Source organism: Urocampus carinirostris, chromosome 1 (assembly GCF_059441175.1).
Source record: "Urocampus carinirostris isolate Australia breed hairy pipefish chromosome 1, RoL_Ucar_1.0, whole genome shotgun sequence".
Taxonomy (NCBI): domain Eukaryota; kingdom Metazoa; phylum Chordata; class Actinopteri; order Syngnathiformes; family Syngnathidae; genus Urocampus; species Urocampus carinirostris.
The window spans coordinates 39,524,790-39,546,313 of record NC_142349.1 but is presented as its reverse complement, the minus strand read 5'-3'; the positions used below and the strand labels follow the sequence as shown (position 1 = coordinate 39,546,313).

At 39.8% G+C, this 21,524-nt stretch overlaps 1 protein-coding gene across 2 annotated transcripts in view; it reads right to left on the bottom strand.

The window, feature by feature from the left end:
* The window catches only part of LOC148374606 (phosphatase and actin regulator 1), a 77,090-nt gene that overhangs the window by 54,228 nt on the left and 1,338 nt on the right, over nt 1-21,524 (bottom strand). The window contains exon 1 of one of the 2 annotated variants that reach the window (XM_088338615.1): nt 7,541-7,697. The exons of the other annotated variant lie outside the window; for it this stretch is intronic. Within the exon in view, the coding sequence (XP_088194741.1) occupies nt 7,541-7,598 (58 nt within the window). The 5' untranslated portion in view covers nt 7,599-7,697. Of the gene's footprint in view, nt 1-7,540; nt 7,698-21,524 lie in introns of those variants that run through there. 2 annotated transcript variants of the gene reach the window in all.

Sequence of the window (21,524 nt, the reverse complement as noted above, 5' to 3'; positions counted from 1 at the left end):
AAAGACCTGCTTGCCCTACTTGGACCGTGCCGAAGACTTTGCGATGTTTTAACCTGCCGGTTGCCTGGTCAACCTCTTCTTCTGCCTTCCACCTCCTTCCTGTTTGAACTTTGGTGCCCACTGATCTAACTAGATGATCGGAAGACTCTCTCAAATCCATAACCATTCGGGCCTTCTCCTTTTTGTATCCTAGGCCGATGGAATGCAGCGGCAGTTGGAGTATGTTCCAACCAAAGAGGCCCACGTCTGAGAGGCATCTTGGGCAGCCCCAGCCACTTACTAATATAAGAGTTTGCCAGCCCGTCCAGCTTGCTTGCCAGTGAGGAAGGGACCTCACTCACCTTCAATGGCCACATCACCTGATGGTATAGTATGTGCTGGTAACACCATACTTTGTATTTGCCTGGGAGCTGGCTCTGATTGATCCTGGCTAGGCCATCCGCAAGCTGTTTCTTCACAGCCTCTGCCGCCTGCTTGTCTGAGAGGTCTGCTGTGTAGGAGCGCTCCAGGCTATGGATGGGTTGCTTTAATAGTAGCGGGATCTGCTCTCCCCCTGCAGTGAAGATGGTATTTGTGTCCCTGATACCTTTTCTTAGGGACAGGCTTCGGGACTTAGATGGCTTGATCTTCATTCTTGCCCAGCCTACAAGCTCATCAATCCTCTACAGCAGTCTTGATGTGCATACTGCTGTCCGGAGAATGGTGATGACATCATCTATGAAGCCTCGCAACGGTGGTAGCCTTTGGCCAGATGGCAGTTTCACTCCGCCAACCATCTCCCTAGCCCCAATGAGGATGATTTCGAAGGCCGCGATGAACAGTATGGGAGAGATCAAACATCCCATTGCCATCCCCACTTCAAGCTGCTGCCATCCTGTAGTGAAGTCTTGCTGAGCACGGCACATCCGCAAGTCAAATACTTGGCCACCATGCCTCTAATTCAGTCTGGCGTGTGGAAGAAGCCCAAGGCGAAGCTGATCAGCTCGTGCGGGACGGACCTGTGTGCATTGGCAAGATCCAGCCACACAACACGGAGGTCTAAGTGTTGATGATTTTGTGGAAAATGCTAAGGCATTGTGTTACAGGTGGATGCAGAAATGGTACAACAAAGGGTAAGTACCTCAAAAATCCAAAGAACTGCAGGCCTCTCTGGCCTCAGTTGAGGTCAGTGTTCATGACTCCACTAGAAGAAAGACACTGGGCAGAAATGGCATCCATGGTAGAGTTCTGAGGCAAAAACCACTGCCATCACAAACTAACACAAAGAATTGCCTCACAGTTGTCAACTTGATTATCCTCAAGACTTTTGGAGGAACAATCTTTGGACTGATGAGTTAAAATTGAACGTTTTGAAAGGTGTGGAGCCCGTTACATCTGGCATAAAAATGACACAGCATTTGACAAAAAGAACTTGATGCCAACAGGAAAGCATGGTGGATTCATTGTGATGGTCTGAACCCCGCTTGGCTGCCTTAGGGCAAGGAAAGTTTGGTGTGATTGAGGGAATAATGAATTTTGGTGTTTACCAGAAGATCCTGAAGGATAACGGCCATCAGTCCGTGTCCTCAAAGTAAAGCGCTCTTGGATCATACATCAGGACATCAATCCGAAACTTACCAGCAAGTCCACCTCTTAATGGCTCAAAAAACAAAATTAAGGTTCTGGAGTGGCCAAGTCAGAGTTTGATATATTGCCATTCCAGCAAAGCTGTGGTTTTACAAGTGCAATCCAAAACAACAAAAATAGGACAACTGGGTACCACACAGTCCATTTGGGTTCACAGAGGTGAGATGAGACTTTTCAACAAATGGATGCAACTCCAAGGTATTTTTAATCAATCTATAACCATCAGTATATTCCCTTAAAACACAAATTTGGGAAAAAAAACCTTTGGCTTTGATATGCAGGGAACTGCTTTTGTTCAGCCTTAGTGAAGATTTAAATTTCCATAAACATTAAGGTCAACACAGCTTTTCAGTTTTAGTCTACAAGGAACTGGCCCACATGTGAGCTACTGACCCAGTTCCACCAGAACGACACACATCTGACCCACTATGCTGCTCATAGATTATATCATATTTACTCATCTATTACTAGTGTCAGTACTTCAACTACTACCGCCATTACGACAACAGGGTAAACGTGGGCCTCTCCAAAACACACATGTTGGTATGGAGGCGTCAGTATTTGAACATTCATTCATATTACAGCTGCTCACATTCACAATATTATTTGGATTTTTTTTCTTAGTATTTGTAATTAATGGAAAACATCAGGTTAAATGTCACATTGAAGTTGGTGTATTTGGAAAAGTGTATTATAAGTATCAAATCATAACTAGGGCTACATATTACAGCACATCTAGAGGTCAAAGTATTCACATGGTCCCATAAGGTGACTGCAGCCCCTGGATATGACTGATTTATCTATACTGATTGATTGGTTTAGTTTCATATTAGTTCATTATGTTTTCTATTTTTACTCTATTTTGTGCGGCATTTTTGACAAAGGCTATTTGAGAACAAGGCTTTTTTTTAATCAGAGCTATTCTTGTGAAAAAACATGATTTGACCTAACCTCACCCAGACCCTAACTCCAGCAGCCCCAACTCAATTTAGTTTGAGTCTCCTGATTTAAGCCAAGAAGCTGAAATTTTGAGGATTTCTAATCAAAAAGACATACAAACTATTTGTGAATACAAAATAATTCATGATTCATTTGATTAGTTGTTGGCAGCATGGCGGCTGAGTGGTTAGCGCGTCCGCGGAACAGTTCTGAGGTCATGAGATCACACCTTACTATGTAGAGTTTGCATGTTCACCCCGTGCTTGTGTGGGTTTCCTCCGGGCATTCCGGTTTCCTCCCACATTTTAAAAGCATTCATGTCAGGTTAATTGGCCGGTTCAAAGCATTTTTATTCCAGAATGAAAATGGTGGTAGTATAGAAGTGATTGTTTAGAAAATTGTCCAAATGCCTACCCAAACCCCAAAAACATGAAGAAAGAAGAGTTTATTCAAGCGCGTCTAAGAGTGACACGTACGTGCACACGCCATACAAGCAGCTTGAAAGAGGCTGCAAATTAAGATTTCAGCCAGAAGATGGCATCAAGTAAAATATTTTGAAGTTGCGGACACGTCTTTTAAAGTCTAGCATTTTTTCCAACTGGTATAAACTGGATTCTGATGTTAGTTTGTTGCCGATTTTAGTCAAAGGGGGTGGGGTGGTTTGAGAGAAAACATTGAAACAGCCTGTCACTACAAATCTGCTGTTCCTTCATTCTGTATCGCTCTGTTTCTACCCATCTGCCATTCTCACCCTGCATTTATCGACACCACATTTTCATGTGCAGGGATGTTATTTGCGATACTTCTTTGTCCCCAAAAGCTCAGATGAAGACTTTAAATGCTCCTTATTAACGTAAAGACACTGAACATGTAACTATCATTGCAAATTTCAAAGTCTACAACTTAAAAAAATAAACGGTTTGCAACACAATCACCATAAATATATGCAACTCTTTTTGCATGCAAAGGTTCATTCAGAAAAGATCCCAAGAAAATCATATTCACCTCACGAGCAAGCTACTTTTAGAGGAAACCCAAAGTTTACCAAATGTTCCAGACTGTAAGGCGGACCTTTCATCCATCCATTATCTTCCGCTTATCTGGGGTCGGGTTGCGCGGGCAGCAGCCTTCACAGGGAAGCCCAGACTTCCCTATCCCCAGCCACTTCTTCCAGCTCATCCGACGGGATCACGAGGCGTTCCCAGGCCAGCCTAGAGACATACTCTCTCCAGCGTGTCCCGGGTCAAACCCGGGGCGTCTTGCCGGTGGGACATGCCTGGAACACCTCCCGAAGGAGGGGTCCAGGAGGCATCCTAATCAGAGGCCCGAGCCACCTCAACTGGCTCCTCTCAATGTGAAGGAGCAGTGGCTTTACATAGAGTCCCTCCCGGATGACTGAGCTTCTTATCTTATCTCTAAGGGAGAACCCAGACACCCTGCGGAGGAAACTTGTTTCAGCCACTTGTATCCGGGATTGTGGTCTTTCGGTCATAACCCACAGTTCATGACCTGAGGGTAGGAACGTAGATCGACCGGTAAATCAAGAGCGTTGCCTTTCGGCTCAGCTCTCTCTTCACCACGACGGACCGGTCAGGGTCTGCATGACGGCAGACACTGCACTGACCCGTCTGTCGATCTACTGTTCCATCCTACTCTTACTCGTGAACAAGACCGCAAGATGCTTGAACTCCTGCACTTGGGGCAAGATCTCATCCCCAACCTAGAAGGAGCATGCCACCTTTTTCCGGCTGAGTACCATGGTCTCGGACTTAGAGGTGCGGACCTAAAAACCCCAAATTGGCCAGAAATTTGAAAGTGCACTTTAAAATCCAGTGTGCCATATATATGGGAAAAATATGTTGGGTAAAATTGAAAATGCTTAGTTACAATTTAATAAAACTGCATAAAGTTATTGTTCTGCCTTCGAGAAACAAATAGAGTAGTGCACTCTTGTGGTTAACATGTTAATTAATTTCTAATTAAAGAGAAGCGTAGAACTTCCACGGCAGCTCAGACGTCAACTTTCCACAGTAATAATTATCCGTAAGTATTAAACACATTTTGAATACATCAATGAAACGTTGTTATGGTTTTGTTTAACAATGCATATTCTTGTTTGAATTGTTGTTAGCATGTCTTAGCTTAGAATGTATCGTTACAGTTTGCAAGCTAAGGGGACTTTTTTGTACTTTGTTTTTAGTTTCACGGCGACCTTATAAGGGTAATGGTTGAGGCCATTGTCCTAATAAACAGAAAACAGAAAGAAGTGTATTTAATCGGGACCTCATTCAATAACTGCTTTGCTGAAGGGAATACTTTGACGTGAGCACAGCAAACTAAACATTTTTGAATGGATTTATAATTTTTGGGATTCGTGGAACCACATGTCATATTGTTACAACAAATGATTTTTATTTGAATATATTTCTTTTTTATGCATCATTACCTCATGTGCGGTCCCTTCTCAAGGTTTCTTCATTTTCCTCATGTGGGGTTCTTGAGCTTTTCCTTGCCCTCATGTAGGTTTTAGATCAGGAGATGGTGTCTGTCCATCCATCCATCATCTGCACTACTTATCCTCAGTAGGGTCGCGGGGCTGCTGGAACCCATCCCAGCTATCTTCGGGCAGTGGGCAGGGGACACCCTGAACTGGTTGCCAGCCAATCGCAGGGCACACAGGGACAGACAACTCATTCGCTCATTCACACCTAGGGACAATTTGGACCGGCCAATTAACTTGACAAGCATGTTTTTGGAATGTGGGAGGAAACCGGAGTGCCAGGAGGAAGTTTGCAATAATCTGTGATCTGTGCAGCCCTTTGAGACTCTTTGTGATTAAGGGCTATACAAATAAACATGACTTGAATCCTTATCTCTGACTGTAGTTTTAATTCCATTAACCTTACAGACCAGTGCGCCATATGATGCGAAAAACACGGTACTCTTTGTTGCCCTTTGAAAGGATCTTTTTTTTCCGGTCAGCAGGACCGTGTTGTTAACCGATTGCTGATTGGCAAAAAAATGCATTCATTCATTCATTATCCAGTTGCCTGTCCTCCTTAGGGGTGCGGGGGACCCACCCAGATGTCTTTAAACATTGGGCAGGGGACACCCTGGACTGGTTGCCAGCAAGTTGCAGGGCACACGGAATAGGGGTGGGCAGATTGATCCAAATATCGATATCGATACTACGCAAGTCCCTATATGGGATTGATACTTTTCCCCTGGGATTGATGTATTGCTCCTCCCCCAATTTCCTTAAAATGCCGCTTCTCTATATAGATAGTACAACCCTTATCTCTTTTCCAGCGTCTTTGGCCACTCTTGTTTTATAGCACAGCCTTTTTGTCTCTCTCCCAGCACCCTTGGCTACTGTAGGTTGATAAATGAATTTGTAACTGACAGGCAAACATTTAGCTCCTGTCCTCTGGCCTGCTGCTTCACCAGCTTGCCAGGCGGAAGAGTGTGCCAAATCTATGCACCCTCCTCTAAAAGAAGCTAAAAATGACGGCGGCAAACAGGAAGCAAAGGAAGGTAGGGACAATGCCAGGTGTAATTTGTAACACCAAGTGGCGTGCTTCTATGGCAACACTACACTTTTTACATAAAGACATGATAAAAAGCTAAGCCAGCAGTGAGCAAGGAGCTCCATTTAATATGTAAACATTTTAGTGTTCCTGAACAAAAACCTGAAATCCGTTGTCACTATAGCAATGAGAGTTAATTGAAACATTATTTGCATTACTGAATTCATTACAAATAATATGCAATGGACGGTATTTTAGTTCCCAAGATAACATTGTTATACAGTATTTGTATTTCTTGTACATTGCTGCATTTTTGGTTTGACTCAGTGGCAATTTTAGGTTCAGAGCTTTGGGGATCCTGAGGACCCAGAATGTCTGGCTGGTCAATTTTCCTTTCTTCATTTCACCCAAAATGATATAACATACTCTCACCGTAATATATTGGAGACTCCTCTGCTATGCCAAAACTGACACTAACAAAGTTAAAGAGGAGCAAGGAAGGGGGTGAAAGTGGTCCTGGGAATAAAACAGACTCAACCATTTCAAGGCGGTGGAGTATTTCTGACGCTGGGTTGTTCACATTGTTTTACTTTTTTTACTTTTCATATCGCATTTTTCATCCTATTAAAGCCTACCCTGTCCTTTATTAAGGCAATGAGAGTATACATTTTATGTGCTTAGGTTGAATTGCTGAGGTGCTTGAGAACCCAAAAAAAACGGTCTGGTTACGCCAACGGTTTGACTTTTTGGGCTTTTGTACTGAACCGTTGTAATAGAGATGCATCTATTGATTTTTTAATACTCTCTATATTGTGAAGTTTGCAGTGTGGTTATTGCAGGATGCAGACTTCCTACAGCGAGGCCAGTAGATGGAATTGAGCAAAGGACCTCTGAACTGAGAGCCAAACCAGTCACTACCGGGCTGAAACGGTATTGTTTGTGTCATTTAATCATCATATTATACCGCTCCCTTCGACGACAAGCATAGCACCCAGAAGGATTTTTTGTTTACTGCGGGGCTTTGAATTTAATTTCTCTTGATTCAACAGAGAAGCAAAATACTGCACGACTTCATCGAAACAGTAGCCTTTACAATGCTGCCACTAAGCGGGCTATATTTGTCACTTCAACAAACATTGCACCATTGCGTCAAGATTGCTTCCATTTTCGTACATTTGAAATTTGAGTGTTGTTAGAAGCTTTTGTACCTAATTTCTCATCTTCTGTAAGAATAAATGACATATTTTTTACCTAAACACGTCTGATTAAAGTACATGAAAAGTTTAACCATTTATTATTCAACTTAATACAGTACTCATATCAAAGCCGAGGATGCTATTGCCACCATTATTACCGTAATTCTGAAAGGTTTAATTTATAGCACGTGTACATGGATCTCACACACACGAGTCGAGCTGCTTGCTGTACATGACAGAAATTGAATTTACCTCTTATAATTTGACTCCTCTTGCCACGTCTACGTCTGAATACTTTCCTGGTATCCATAGGTTTTCTTTCCACTGCTAGTGAATGTAAACTAAAATGTAAAGAACAGCAGTGACCGTTAACCAAATGCAAACGTCCCTTTAAAAGACTGCGTGGTGACGTCACAGTGCGACGCCATGCGTCACGTTACCTGTGAGTGTAAAAGTACAAATTCTAGGTTTGCGGGAAAATAGGACAGCAATATTATCCAAATATTCAGCAGCATTTACTGTATATCATATATATTTCCTGTGTGAAAAGGTAACTTAACAAAAATAAACGTTTAGCGTGTCAGTAGTTGAGTACAAGTGCAAAATGTCGTCTTTTTATGCAGCTTTAGTTAAAAGGTTGGTCGGTTTGGTTGGTTGGTTTGGATCTCTTCAACACTTAGGTCGTATGTGCACTATTCCCCGTGGTGTGTCTTGAGCAAGTACCGCCTGGTGGCGCCCATCGGTCTCCAGGCCAACAAATGTTTCCACCCAGTCTGGAATCGGGAACCTTTCACGTGTTAGGCAAATGTGCAAAGTGTGCAAAATTGGACCTCTAGATTCCGTTGTGTTGTGTCGTGCAACCGAAAGCGAGTGATACAAAGCACAAGGAAAACTACAAACTTCAGAGACTCAAAGTGACTCAAGCACAACCTTTTTAATGATAATGATATTAATAATGATAATAATAATTTTATTTTGAAGCGCCTTTAATTTTTATGTCCTGCCTTTTGCAAAGAAAAGAAAAAAATGATAAGTAAAAATAAAAGATAAAGAAAGAAAGAGAAGAATAAAGAAAATACAAAAGGAAAAACAAATCAAAATAAAAAAGAGGAACATAAAAATGGGAAAATGAAATGAAATGATCTGCATTTATATAGCGCTTTTCAAGTCAAGACTTCCCACAGCGCTTTACAGTGTGCTTCAAGAAAGATAAAAAGGAGAAATAAGGAAAGAAGCATAAAAAGAAAGAAAATAAGGGGGACAAATCAAGTAAAAAAGATTACAAGAATAAAAGAGCAAGGGAAACAAGAAAAACGAAAAAGGCAAAAAAGACAAACAATGGAAAAAAGAAAGGAAAAAAGAAAAAATGGGGAACAGGGGAAAGAAAGGGGAACAGAGAATTTAAAAAATAAATGATTTAAAAAAATGAAAAAACAATACAAAAAAAAATAAAATCAAAAAGGAAATTTAAAAGAAATACAAAAAGAAAACAAAAGGGAAAAAATAAGAGAAAAAAACAAAATCAGGAGAAAAAATACTTGGTGGGTATCCATTGCAACAAGATGGCTGACAATATTATCAGGTCCCAATAGGTGAGCCTTTATAATATTTTAAAGGAATGCAAATTATTCAATATACAAGTATTAAAAAAAAATCACCTTTATATGATAGTTAATGTATGTTTTTTTAAATTTAAACAGCTATTTTCTTATTTACAGAATGAAGTTTTTTAACCGCTATGAGGCGCTAAATAATAGACATTTTCCCTTTGATGCAGTGTTTTTTAAGCTTTTTGGAACAAGGGAACAAGTTTTCAGGAAATACATAAAGAAGCTGCAGTAAGTTTGGATTTTAGCTATATTTTATATTTTTAATCAAGTTATTTTATGTATTTTTTTTCAAATATATTTGTTTATTGTAAATATAATAATTAAGATGTGAAAGATGTTTACATTATTCGATATATATTTCTTTTATTTTTGTATTGCAATATTAAAAGGGCACTCTGTAATATTTGACCACTACATATCGCTGTATTGTGTAGTGCAAACAAAACATGTGCTACAAAGCACAACAAAAAATAAAAACTCAAAGTGAACAAACCGAGTGATTTTTGGGGGTTGCCCATCCCTGGTAGAGCATGAAATCCGTTACTGTGGAGATGAGATACCAGTCTAGGACTGCCGAGTGGTGCATTGCAGCTCTAGCTGAATTAACTTGGAGTGGCTGTTGAAGGGACACTGATCCAGCAGAAATTCAGCAACATGGAGAAAGCACGGAGAAACACATCAATAAACAGGCAACTAAAGATGTATCAAGCTCAATTAATAGACTCTTCTGTCCAAAATCTATTTTTGTGAACACTACAAGTCAAATGACAATGACCCAGCTTAGTTTGTTTAATGTGCTGACAATTGTGGTGATGTGTTGAATTGAATGCCTTTCTGCAGCTATGACCAAAGTATGGTGCCTTATACAGACGCTCCCCTACTTACGACCATTCGACTTACGAAAAACATTAGATACGAACATTTTTTTCGGGATGTCGAAAAATATCTGGACATTGCTGTAAGTTAGATTTTGTATAGTGTGGACCTTTTTCAGAGTCCAGGACATTACTGTAGTGCTTCTTTCCACCGCTATCGGCGTGTGGCGCTGTGAGAGTGCACCCAGCATCCACCCCGAAGAAGGAATCCAGCTTCCTCTTCCCAATTCGTGCCTAAACATATTATACTATCTCGAGCCCTCTAAGAACTTTGACATTTTTATTTAATATCTTATGCATCCATTCAATATGGTTGGTGTAAAGTGTAAGTAAAGTAGAGGCGAGCTGTTTCTTTTGAAATGAAAGTGGAATAAGAAAGATTGATGCGGTTGAGAAAATGGTTGGATCGCTTTTTTTCGGCCACTCTCTAACACAGAGAAGGAACTCTTGAACCTCATCTTACAAAATTTTGTTACAGTTAATTTATCTTTATAGAGCATATTATTTCATGAAATGTTTTTTTTTGGTACAAAACAATACAGGTTACGTATATATTTATAACTGTTTCAGAATAAAAGTCAAACCAAAAAAGCAGCAATGTAACAAAAATACAAATACTGTATAACAATGTTAACAACACAACTCAAATACTGAATTTCCCAGACTATATTTAAAAGAGATTTAAAAGTGCGCATGATAATCCCGTGTGCCTTTGTAGAGTTAGACACGGTGAAAAAAATTGGCAATGCATGAATGTAACAAAATGCTTCTACATACGGTAACAATTTATGAAAGAATTGAATCATTGTCGTGACACCAGATTCCTTAATATTCATGTTCCTTGAACTACTGTATGTCAAGTCATGCTTATTTGTATAGCCCTTAATCCGAAGGAGTCTCAAAGGGCTGCACAGTCCAGAGATTATTGAAAACCACAGACACCTATTATTACACCATCCCCTGATCTAAAACCTACATGAGGGCAAAGAGCAACTCAAAAACCTCAACATGAGGAAAAAGAAGAGATATGAGATAATCCCCCTTCCAGGATGACCAAGCTGCAATGGATGTTTTAATAACAAATGATACACAGATATTGTCAACAGGAAATATATCTTATTCATATGTCTTACAATGGAAGTGTGTTTTAAGACGAGATTTAAACAGTTCCCCAGAGGTTGCAGATCGACTCTCATATTTTTGAAGGTGCGTCTTATGATCCGGTGTGCCTTATTGTCTGGAACGTCAGCTTTCACTGCACAATATTTTGACAATAAAATCAGTAGTTGGCCTGGAGAGGGGTGGGCGCCACCAGGTTGTACTTGCCCAAGACACAACAAAGGAATTGGTGCCCTTACTGTCGTGTCCAGCATGGTCGCCGTGGCAACCGACTGGCCCCGCCCCCTGGGCAACAGCTGAAGCAGCTCGCCTAATTTGCGCGTTTGCTTCTTAAGGGGGGTTTTGGGTTTTGCGGGGGCTGGTTCATTTGCATTTTCTGTCTGCATTTCCCGTTCTGTTTTGCTCTGTCCCGTCCTGTTTTGTTTGAGTCGGAAGAAACCTGTGTTTGCACGTTTTTTTTGTTAAAGCCTGTTTGTTCTGTCTTGTCCCCGAGTTTTGGACGACTTTTATTTTGGTAAATAAAAGTTTTGATCGTCAACGCAATTGAGTTCTCCCTTTCTGCCTCCTGCCTCTGTTCTGGTCCGGTCTCCCCTTGACACTTACGACCCTAGTGGTTAAGGGATCAACCAACCAACCAACCAACCAACCAGCCAAAATCAATAGTGCAAATAAAGTGTAATAGAGGCAGCATATGAGTGCCCTTACAAACCTTCGTATTTTCCCTTACAAAATACAAAAAAATATTTTTTTTCAAACATGTTTATTTATGTAGTTTAACATGTTATATTGTACATGTGTTTCCTTATATCATATATATTGTTAATGAACATTTTGTTGTGAGACACTGAGTTGCTTGACATGAATGAGGTTTATTATAAAAAAAAGTTCAAAAATGAAATCGCTTGGACGTTCACTGTAGAAGGAAAAAATACATGCAATATAATTAAGTAGAATAATAAATTTTCTTGTTCAAATTATTAATCCATTTTCTGCATTAAATTATTGTTGGTAATATACTGATTAAAAGGGATCACCACATATTTGTCTTTTTTCATTTTCTCCTTTAATATTTACTTTTTTTCTTAACTTCTTGATACAACATAATCATTCGTAAAATAATGCATCAAAGCAAGTGAGCCGTTTGAGAGCCGGCTCTCTTTAATGAATTGAGCCGAAAAAGCTGGATGGATTATGGGTAAGAAGAACAAGGATTTGGTGGGATATTTTTGTGGATTGTGTGTATTGTATTTCCAGACTCGATCCAATAGGATACTGATTTGGTATTGATACATATCGATATTTGAATCGGTCCGAAAACCAATCCAGTATTTACTATATCTTCTGTTGCATAAATATTGCATAGGCTATCTTGTGTCTCAGAGCCAATAATGCTGACATACTTATCATAAATACAAGCTGTAAGCGTATTGTCATGCAGCTCTATTTCTGCTTGCTTGGTGGTAAAACAGCACATACTCATTCATGCACACTCCCACAAGGAAAAATAGTTTACTATTTTCAGGCTGGCTTGTGGGAAGCAGATCACAGTCAGGAGCGTTCCTATTTTCCATCAAGTCTACCACCTAATAGGCATTCAATAAGAGCACTCACTTCTGTTATCATTGAAACCTTGCTTTCCTTCGGGCAGTCTTGGGTATCGCATGAGTATTTTTACCTTGATTCTTGCCAGACGTATACTTTATTCATCATGAAAGAGCCCTCACGTATTCAAGCATGAAGAATAGATGTCTAATTTTTAGGATGGAATACCTGACACAGTCTGGACTGTCAGTTCATGTAACTGATGGTTAACCTCGTGCCACCTACGACCCATCGTCACACTGCTAGGCTTACAATTTAAAGCATTATTTTGCTGTTTTAATAACATCTAGAGCTGCATATTGATACACATTCCTCTCATTGGGATTTTGATTCCCAAGAATTTGATATGAATATGTTTTATTTAATTGAGACAATATTAATTAGCTTAATTGTATCTATTGGGGATATGTGGGTGGAAATGCCAGCCTTTTTTTAATGTTTCGGTAAGAGACGCAAACTTCTTAACCTAACAAAGAGCCATTAAAAAAGCAAAAAACGTAACGTCATGGTCATGAAAGTTGTTTTTAAAAACCACAAGCGATGCAATTCGAGTTGTAAAATGTGATCGTCAAATTTAAGAACAAAATAGTTGTTCGCCAGTGATTAATAATCTCATATCAGTATTGTCACACGCCGCTGCCTGTCAATGTCGAGGTCCGGCTCAGACCGGGATGACTCTAAATACTGAAAAACAAACTGTGACCAGACGCTGAAGATGCTATGTCTGAGTCAGTTTAGTAGTCTTCTCCTGCTACTGGTAACCATGTCAGCAAATGCTATCTGTTTCATGTGGGGGAGCAAACCCCTTCACAAAAAAGGCCTTGAGAGGGATGGGAAAGCTGTATTTGGACATACTGTACTAGCCCAAGTCACACCACAGGAAGTGATGCTTGACGACCCAGGCGGTTAAGGGATCTGTGTACCGTGAACTCAAGTATCCTTTGACTTCTTGTAGCTGTTTAAAGTGACTCAGTGTGTGGATCCAAGATCACCTCAATCACCTTAATCACCCATACCTGACCCTTTTTATGAACAAGATATTTAAGGAATGAATGATAGATAGATAGATAGATAGATAGATACTTTATTCATCCCCGAAGGGAAATTCACTTTTCCAGCAGCATCCCTGAGCTGAGAACAATCGAAAATAACACGGGAGCTGCTGGAGTGGCTGCCATTCGTGACGGCGCCGGAGAAACGATTCAATTTGAATCATGTACAAACAAACAAACAATTGAATGCTGTCCCAGTATTCAGATTTTATTTTGTATGTGAACATCCTGCCTTTTCCCGTTCCTGTTGCTTAAAGTCGATATCAACCCAGGTCCTCCTGTATCTTGCAAGCCGTGAGGTTTATTCGGATTTTTTTTTTTTTGTCAATATTTTTCTCCTTCACCTCCCTTATGCGTAACGCTTTGGTTAATTACTGTTGACCCTATTAAACTTGTGAACTTTGCTTGAGTGTCTGCGTTTGGGTCCAATCCACAAACCTTAACATACTCTGCAGTAGTTGACCACTAGATATCGTTGTAGTATGTTGAGCAACTGAAATCACGATAAAAGAAGCAATTTACAGTATAAATATAGAAAAGGAAGCATGCGGTTGAACAAATAATATTTTTTTTAATAAATACATCATTAATTGATTAAATTATACTAAAATGATGAAGGAAAACAATAAATTAAATAAATCTAAATTAGGAATTAGAATTCACATTAAGTGAAACATTTTGAAATTGAATTGAATTTTTATATATATTATATATATATATATATATAAATATATATATATAAATATAAATATATATATATATATATATATATATATAAATATATATATATATAAATATAAATATATATATATATATATATATATATATATATATATATATATATATATATATATATATATATATATATATATATATATATATATATATATATATATATATATATATATATATATATATATATATATATATATATATATATGTTGAGGTTGAGCTTGACTTGATATCAATGTTCATTCTTCTGAAGATTGAATTTAGGGAAAATCCCTAAAAATCAGCCCTTCAGAATTCTCATCTCATCTCATTAGCTGTACCGCTTATCCTCATTAGGGTCACGGGGGGGCTGGAGCCCATCCCAGCTATCTCCGGGCAGTGGGCAGGGGACACCTTCAACTGGTTGCCAGCCAATCGCAGGGCACACGGGGACAGACAACTCACTCGCTCAGTCACACCTAGGGACAATTTGGCCCGACAGATCAACCTGACATGCATGTTTTTGGAATGAGGGAGGAAACCGGAGTGCCCGGAGGAAACCCACGCAAGCACGGGGAGAACATACAAATTCCGCACAGGAAGTCTGGAGCTGGATTGGAACCCACGCAGGAGGTTCCCATGACATGAACTGTGCCGCACATGGGCTAACCACTGCCCTGTCCTGTCCTGCCTGTTTCCTGCTCCTCCATCCCTGGCTTCCCGATCCGCTACGGTCACCTGACTCGTTCCTATCTCCGACCATGCTCCATTCTCCCGTCTTGGCTACCCGACTTGCTTCCGTCCGCCGACCACACTCCGATCTCCCATCCCGGCTGCCCTACTTGCTTCCGATCTCCAACTACCCTTCGTTTGCAATGGGCTTCCTGCTCCTCCTGCCCAGCGAGCACCGGATTGCTGTTGTTTGTTTCCCCGCACCTGACTTCCTCGATTCTCCAATAAAGCTTTGTGTGAAACGTTCTGTTTCTGACAAATCTGTGATCTGTGCAGCCCATTGATACTCCCTGTGATTAATGGTTATACCAAGAAACAGGACTTGACTTGACTAGATGTGAGCAATGGTGGTAAAGTTATTATTGGTTTGTAAGAGTCAGGAGCAAACATCCGAACATTGATCAATAAAGTAAATGTAGTGACAGACGCTGTTAAATACTGCTAATTTCAGGTTTAAACAACACTCAACACAGTTTTGCTTACCTGGTGCAAAGCATTCATTCTATTTTTGGTTTGTCTAATAAAATTTCAATTTATCTTGCACACATTACCCAAATGAAGAAATAAACCGTGCTAATTCTAATTTGTGCTAATGAGCACCTCTGCTTATCCTTTCTCATGTAAATGATTGCAAATCTGCTTTACTTCAAGTTTCAACTGTACAGTATTGTCGCACATTGCTATATGCACAACATACAGCACAGATGAAATTACTTCCTCTTCCCTGCAATGATTAAGACACAATACAAATAACAAATAACAGCAAGATAAAAAAAGAGAAAAAGTATGAATGCAATAATGTAAAAATATACAAGGTCAAGAATAGAAAATGTGCAAATTATGGCCAGAAAGTGTGTCTGCAAACCTAGAGACTTGCTGGTCACTTATAGAAATATTAATCTAACGAGGGTAATAAGCATGCTAACTAGTGCCAGTTTTATGTAGCAGTGGGGCAAAGAGCAGGGAGAAAACTTTTTTTTTCAAAATTAATATAAAATTTGTTTCCCCCGCGTAAAATGCAGTGGATTTGTTAACTGTTTATATTTTTTATTTGATGCCGTTTCCCTCAATTGGATGATGCTAGGTTGGGAATAAAAAACTACACTAATCCTCTCTCCCCATAAAAAGGCTAACAATATGGGTCCAGCTGGCTCTGCTGAAGAATTGTGTCCAATCCCACCATGCATCAGGAGCGTATTGATTCGACTAGTTTAGAGCAGTTTTCTGTTGCGGCACAAAGTGACCAAAGCACAAATGGGGCACCTTTAGATCTTTGTGAAAACTGATCCGAATCTGGTCTCACTTTTATGGGGATTGTGAATTTTATGCTGGGATTTTGCTAGGATGTTTGAAATATAGCCTTGCAATGCACATGCTATGCAATCATTAGAACAAGTGTAAAGTCTTTGTTAGATGTACTGAAAATATCCATTTGACGATTTGAGATGAGTCAGCAGACCAGCGTCTGGACCTGAAGCATGTTAACACCCGCATCAACCATCTGGCAGAGATGGGAAGCTGCGTCGTTGCTGTCATGCACTTTCCCGACACATTTCAACATGTTACCTCTTGTTCTCTTTTATTCACTATGATTGTGTACTGTTACCCAATGCTAAATCTATTCCTGGAAGGGGGATTACCACTTGTGAGGCCCCTTCTAAAGGTTTCTTTTTTCCTCAACCTTAGGTTTTGAGTTTTTCCTTGCCCGCAGGTTGGTTTAAGATCAGGCAATGGTGTCATTATAATCCTGTGCAGTCATTTTAGACATTTTTGTGATTAGGGGCTTTAGAAATAAATGTGACTTGACTTGATTTTTGAAATTCAAATCAGCCTTTCTTCATGTATTTGTACATAAGCTTACCAATGGGACATAATATAATAACATTAGTGTAAACAGCAGGATAGGCACATTGCATATGTTGTTTCGGGTATGAATTTGCAAAAATGTAACCACGTGATCGTGCAAGCAGTGCAGATGCAGCAAAAGGTTAGCTTGACTTATAACCTTGCTTGTTTTGCATGTTTGCAAGATAACACTATGCTCAGCAGTTTTGTTTTCCTTTAAATGCTCCCAGTGTCTCCTGTGGAGTCGTAAAGTGGACACTGTTGTCCTATAACATAGACATTGAAGGGAAGCGACACAGACTGATTCCCGTATTTATCAAATAAGTGTCAAAATAAAGATCCAATCATTAAATGTCAAATTCCTATGCTTTAATTTATCTCTCCAGTTTTTTGAGGTTGTAATTATTGACTGTTGCTTTTTTGCAGTTCTTTCTTACAAGGTCTTGTATCTCGTGACAAAAATTATTAAACGGTACGAATGAACTCATGCTTGCTTGAAATCTTGCCAAAAAGAGAGCTACATCCTATATTGTAGGTTTACCCACAAAACTATGGGATTTTGTAAAAAAAAGGGAAAAGATATCAACATTTTAATGAAATAAATAAATTTTTCACTATGTTGGTGTAAATCTTGACATTATTTATTTATAAGTTTTTCTGAATATTCAAAAATCAAAGCAAATAAAAAGTAAAGTTGTGTGTGTTGAAAGGTACAGTATACAAACTTGGTCTCATAAAAGATAGCAAGGAAATGCCTATAAAATTAGCTCCTTTTCATGCAAAACAGTTTACATTGATAGGAAAGCCTAGATGGTAGGGCGCCCGCTCCGAGACTGGGAGGTCGCTGGTTCAAGCCTCGGCCGAGTCATACCTAAGACTTACAACATTGGTATTCATTGCCTCCCTGCTTAGCGCTCGGCATTAAGGGTTGGAATTGGGGGGTTTGGTCACTTAATGACTCCCAACACAGCAGTTGGGTCTAAAATTTCTTAACCGTAATAATAGAGGGATTGCTGTATTTGATATACTGTAATCTAACTAAGCGTCAGAAAATAGAATATGTGTAGTGTAATACAGTGGACACACCAATTCCAAACAAATTAGACAGTTTTTAAACTCTAATTTGCCATTTGAAACTCTACCCTGTTGTACAATGCATAGAAAATACAATAATGGTATCAACAAAGTTTTCCCAGTTTTATGCAGATGTGTCATCCAATTCTATATATGAATATCTGCATCCAACTGAAAAATGAAGATTTTTTTATTATGATCCACAAATGCTCAAATTGTGTCTCTATTTTTCCAAGCATTCACGATTGGTTAATAACTCGAGTGCTGTTTTTCCATCTGAAAGGCCTCACACAAAGCTTATCCAAAAGCCAAAACCTTGCCCACAAGCCTTTTAGTTTCCCTGGCGATAAGCAAGCTAAATTCTGCTCTACTTCTTCAGGTGGAAGTGAGTCAACAGTGCCGTTGTACACGTCGCCCCCGTAGCGTCCGTGCGCTCGGCGAGTTTGTTTTACAGTAGGGTGCGATAATGGCTGCACAAAATGTTACCCACGAAAAGACACTCTCAACAAACACACAAAAGCAATGCAGTTTTATTAATGCTCAATTGTGACAACATGTATTCATTGGCACAAAAAACAGGGTCATACACGCACAAACATGGTACACAGGCACAAAAACAGTGACCGCGTTTTGGAAGTTATGTATTTGTTTGCTAGCCTCTACTTTCAAAATGCAAATAATTCGATGGTTTATATGTTTTTATCCTGAAAGGGACTTTTATTAGTCCTTGTAAAGCTTGTTTAGTAAACAACTAGCATAAATAGAATTTGCATTTTATCGTTTTCTGTTTAGCCTGGACCAGGGCTGGGCAAATAACAGTCTGGTGCCACATCAGGCCCTTCAGACACTTTATTAATTTTATTTTAATAAAACTATGTTGGGATCAAACCTTCCTGTGTGGAGTTTGCATGTTCTCCATGTGCTTGCGTGGGTTTCCTCCGGGCACTCCGGTTTCCTCCCACATTCCAAAAACATGCGTTATCAGGTTGATTGGCCGGTCCAAATTGTCCCTTGGTGTGAATGAGCGAGCGAATTGTCCATCCCTGTGTGCCCTGCGACGGACTGGTATCCAGTTGAGGGTGTCCCCTGCCCACTGCCCGAAGATAGCTGGGATGGGCTCCAGCACCCCCGCGGCCCTACTGAGGATAAGCGGTGCAGATAATGGATGAATGGATGGATGGATATGGATATATATATATATATATATATATATTATATATATATATATATATATATATATATATATATATATATATATATATATATATATATATATATATATATATATATATATATATATATATATATATATATATATATATATATACATATATATGGCTGTGCCATTAAATCAAGGATCCATCCATATCCATTTTCTGTGACGCTTATCCTCAATACCGTCGCAGGGATGCTGGTGCCCATCCTGGCCATCTTCCGGCAGAGGGCAGGGGACACGCTGAACTGGTTGCCATCCAGCCGCAGGGCAGACAACTCAGACTCACTCGCTCATTATTACCTGGGGACAATTAACCTGACACGCATGTTTTTGGAATGCGGGAGGAAACCAGAGTGCCCGGAGGGCACCCGCTCAGGCACGGGGAAAACATGCAAACTCCAATTGGGGAGACCGCGGTAGCTGGAATTGACCCCTCCACACCGTGGGGCTGTGTGCTAACCACCCAGCCACTGTGCCGCCTGTTTATACATGATTAAATAAATTTATACATTTTGAGTATTTCAAGACCAAAAGGATGAAATAATTCCTGTCCAAGCAAATATCAAATGAAGCACAACTTATGCAGGTAAATGCAGACAACAAAAATTGGATGGGCTCATGTTATATTTCACTCTCATGCATTGCCAGGTACAGTATTTGATTTGAAACTCTGTATCGCCATATAGAATAAACAAGAAAAATAAATCAACCAGACATTGTTTTTCTACTGACCCAGCATCTGTTCTGAAGCTGAGGCCCGTGACTCTAAAAGTTCACCAAACCCTGGCCTAGACCAACTCAATTGGAATAGTTTGCCCTAATTAAATTCAAAAGAAGACAACGGAAATATTTCAGAAATTCCCAGTGTTTGACACCATGGATGCAACACTCTTTCAATCCAAATGGTCTATTTCAGAAATAATGAAAAAAAGCTGTTTTTATACATGTTAAGGTTTGCCAGGAGTTGGGGTTGTAGAGAATTGTTTTTTACATAATGTATTTTTGATATTAAAACCGAAATCATATATATAATTGAGAAAACATTTAAACTCCAATTTGTTTTATTTTTAATCTTTTTTTCGATCGGTATGGGTGAGTGTCCATCCTGTTATCTGTATCAGTGATGATACAGCCCTTTTTAGTTATCAGTATTCACGGCAGTACCAACTGGCCTCTAGTGACTGTTTAGCAATCGGAGAAATACAAATTGCTATTAATTCAATGCAACATAAAGGAAAGAATATTGTTGGGATCTAAAGACAATTGTTTAGAAATATTATATTATATTATATTATATTATATTATATTATATTATATTATATTATATTATATTATATTATATTATATTATATTATATTATATTATATTATATTATATTATATTATCTCATCTCATCTCATCAGTAGGGTTGCGGGGGATGGGCCCAGCAATCATCGGGCAGTGGGCAGGGGACACCCTGAACTGGTTGCCAGCTAATCGCAGGGCACACAGGGACAGACAACTCGCTCGCTCATTCACACCTATGGACAATTTGGACCGGCCAATCCACCTGAAATGCATGTCTTTGGAATGTGGGAGAAAACCGGAGTGTCCGGAGGACACCCATGCAAGCACAGGGAGAACATACAAACTCCACACAGGAAGTCCGGTAGCTGGATTTGAACCCAAACAGGAGGTTCCCAAGACCTTAGAACTGTGCCTGCACACGCGCTAACCACTGCCCTATATCATATTATATTATATTATCTCATCTTATCTCATTAGCTGCACCGCTTATCCTCTGTAGGGTCGCGGGGTTGCTGTAGCCCATCCCAGCAATCATCGGGCAGTGGGCAGGAGACACCCTGAACTGGTTTACCAGCCAATCGCGGGGCACACAGGGACAGAAAACTCGCTCACTCATTCACACCTAGGGACAATTTCCACCTGAAATGCATGTCTTTGGAATGTGGGAGGAAACCGGAAGCAAGCACGGGGAGAACTGTGCCGCACACGCGCTAACCACTGCGCCGCTGTGTTGCCCCTTATATTATATTATATCATACTATATTATATTATATTATATTATATTATATTATATTATATTATATTATATTATATTATATTATATTATCTCATCTCATCTCATTAGCCGTACCGCTTATCCTCATTAGGGTCGCGGGGGGGCTGGAGCCCATCCCAGCCATCTTCGGGCAGTGGGCAGGGGACACCCTGAACTGGTTGCCAGCCAATCGCAGGGCACACGGGGACAGACAACTCATTCGCTCATTCACACCTAGGGACAATTTGGACCGGCCAATTCACCTGAAATGCATGTTTTTGGAATGTGGGAGGAAACCGGAGTGCCCGGAGGAAACCCACGCAAGCACGGGGAGAACAAACAAACTCCGCACAGAAAGT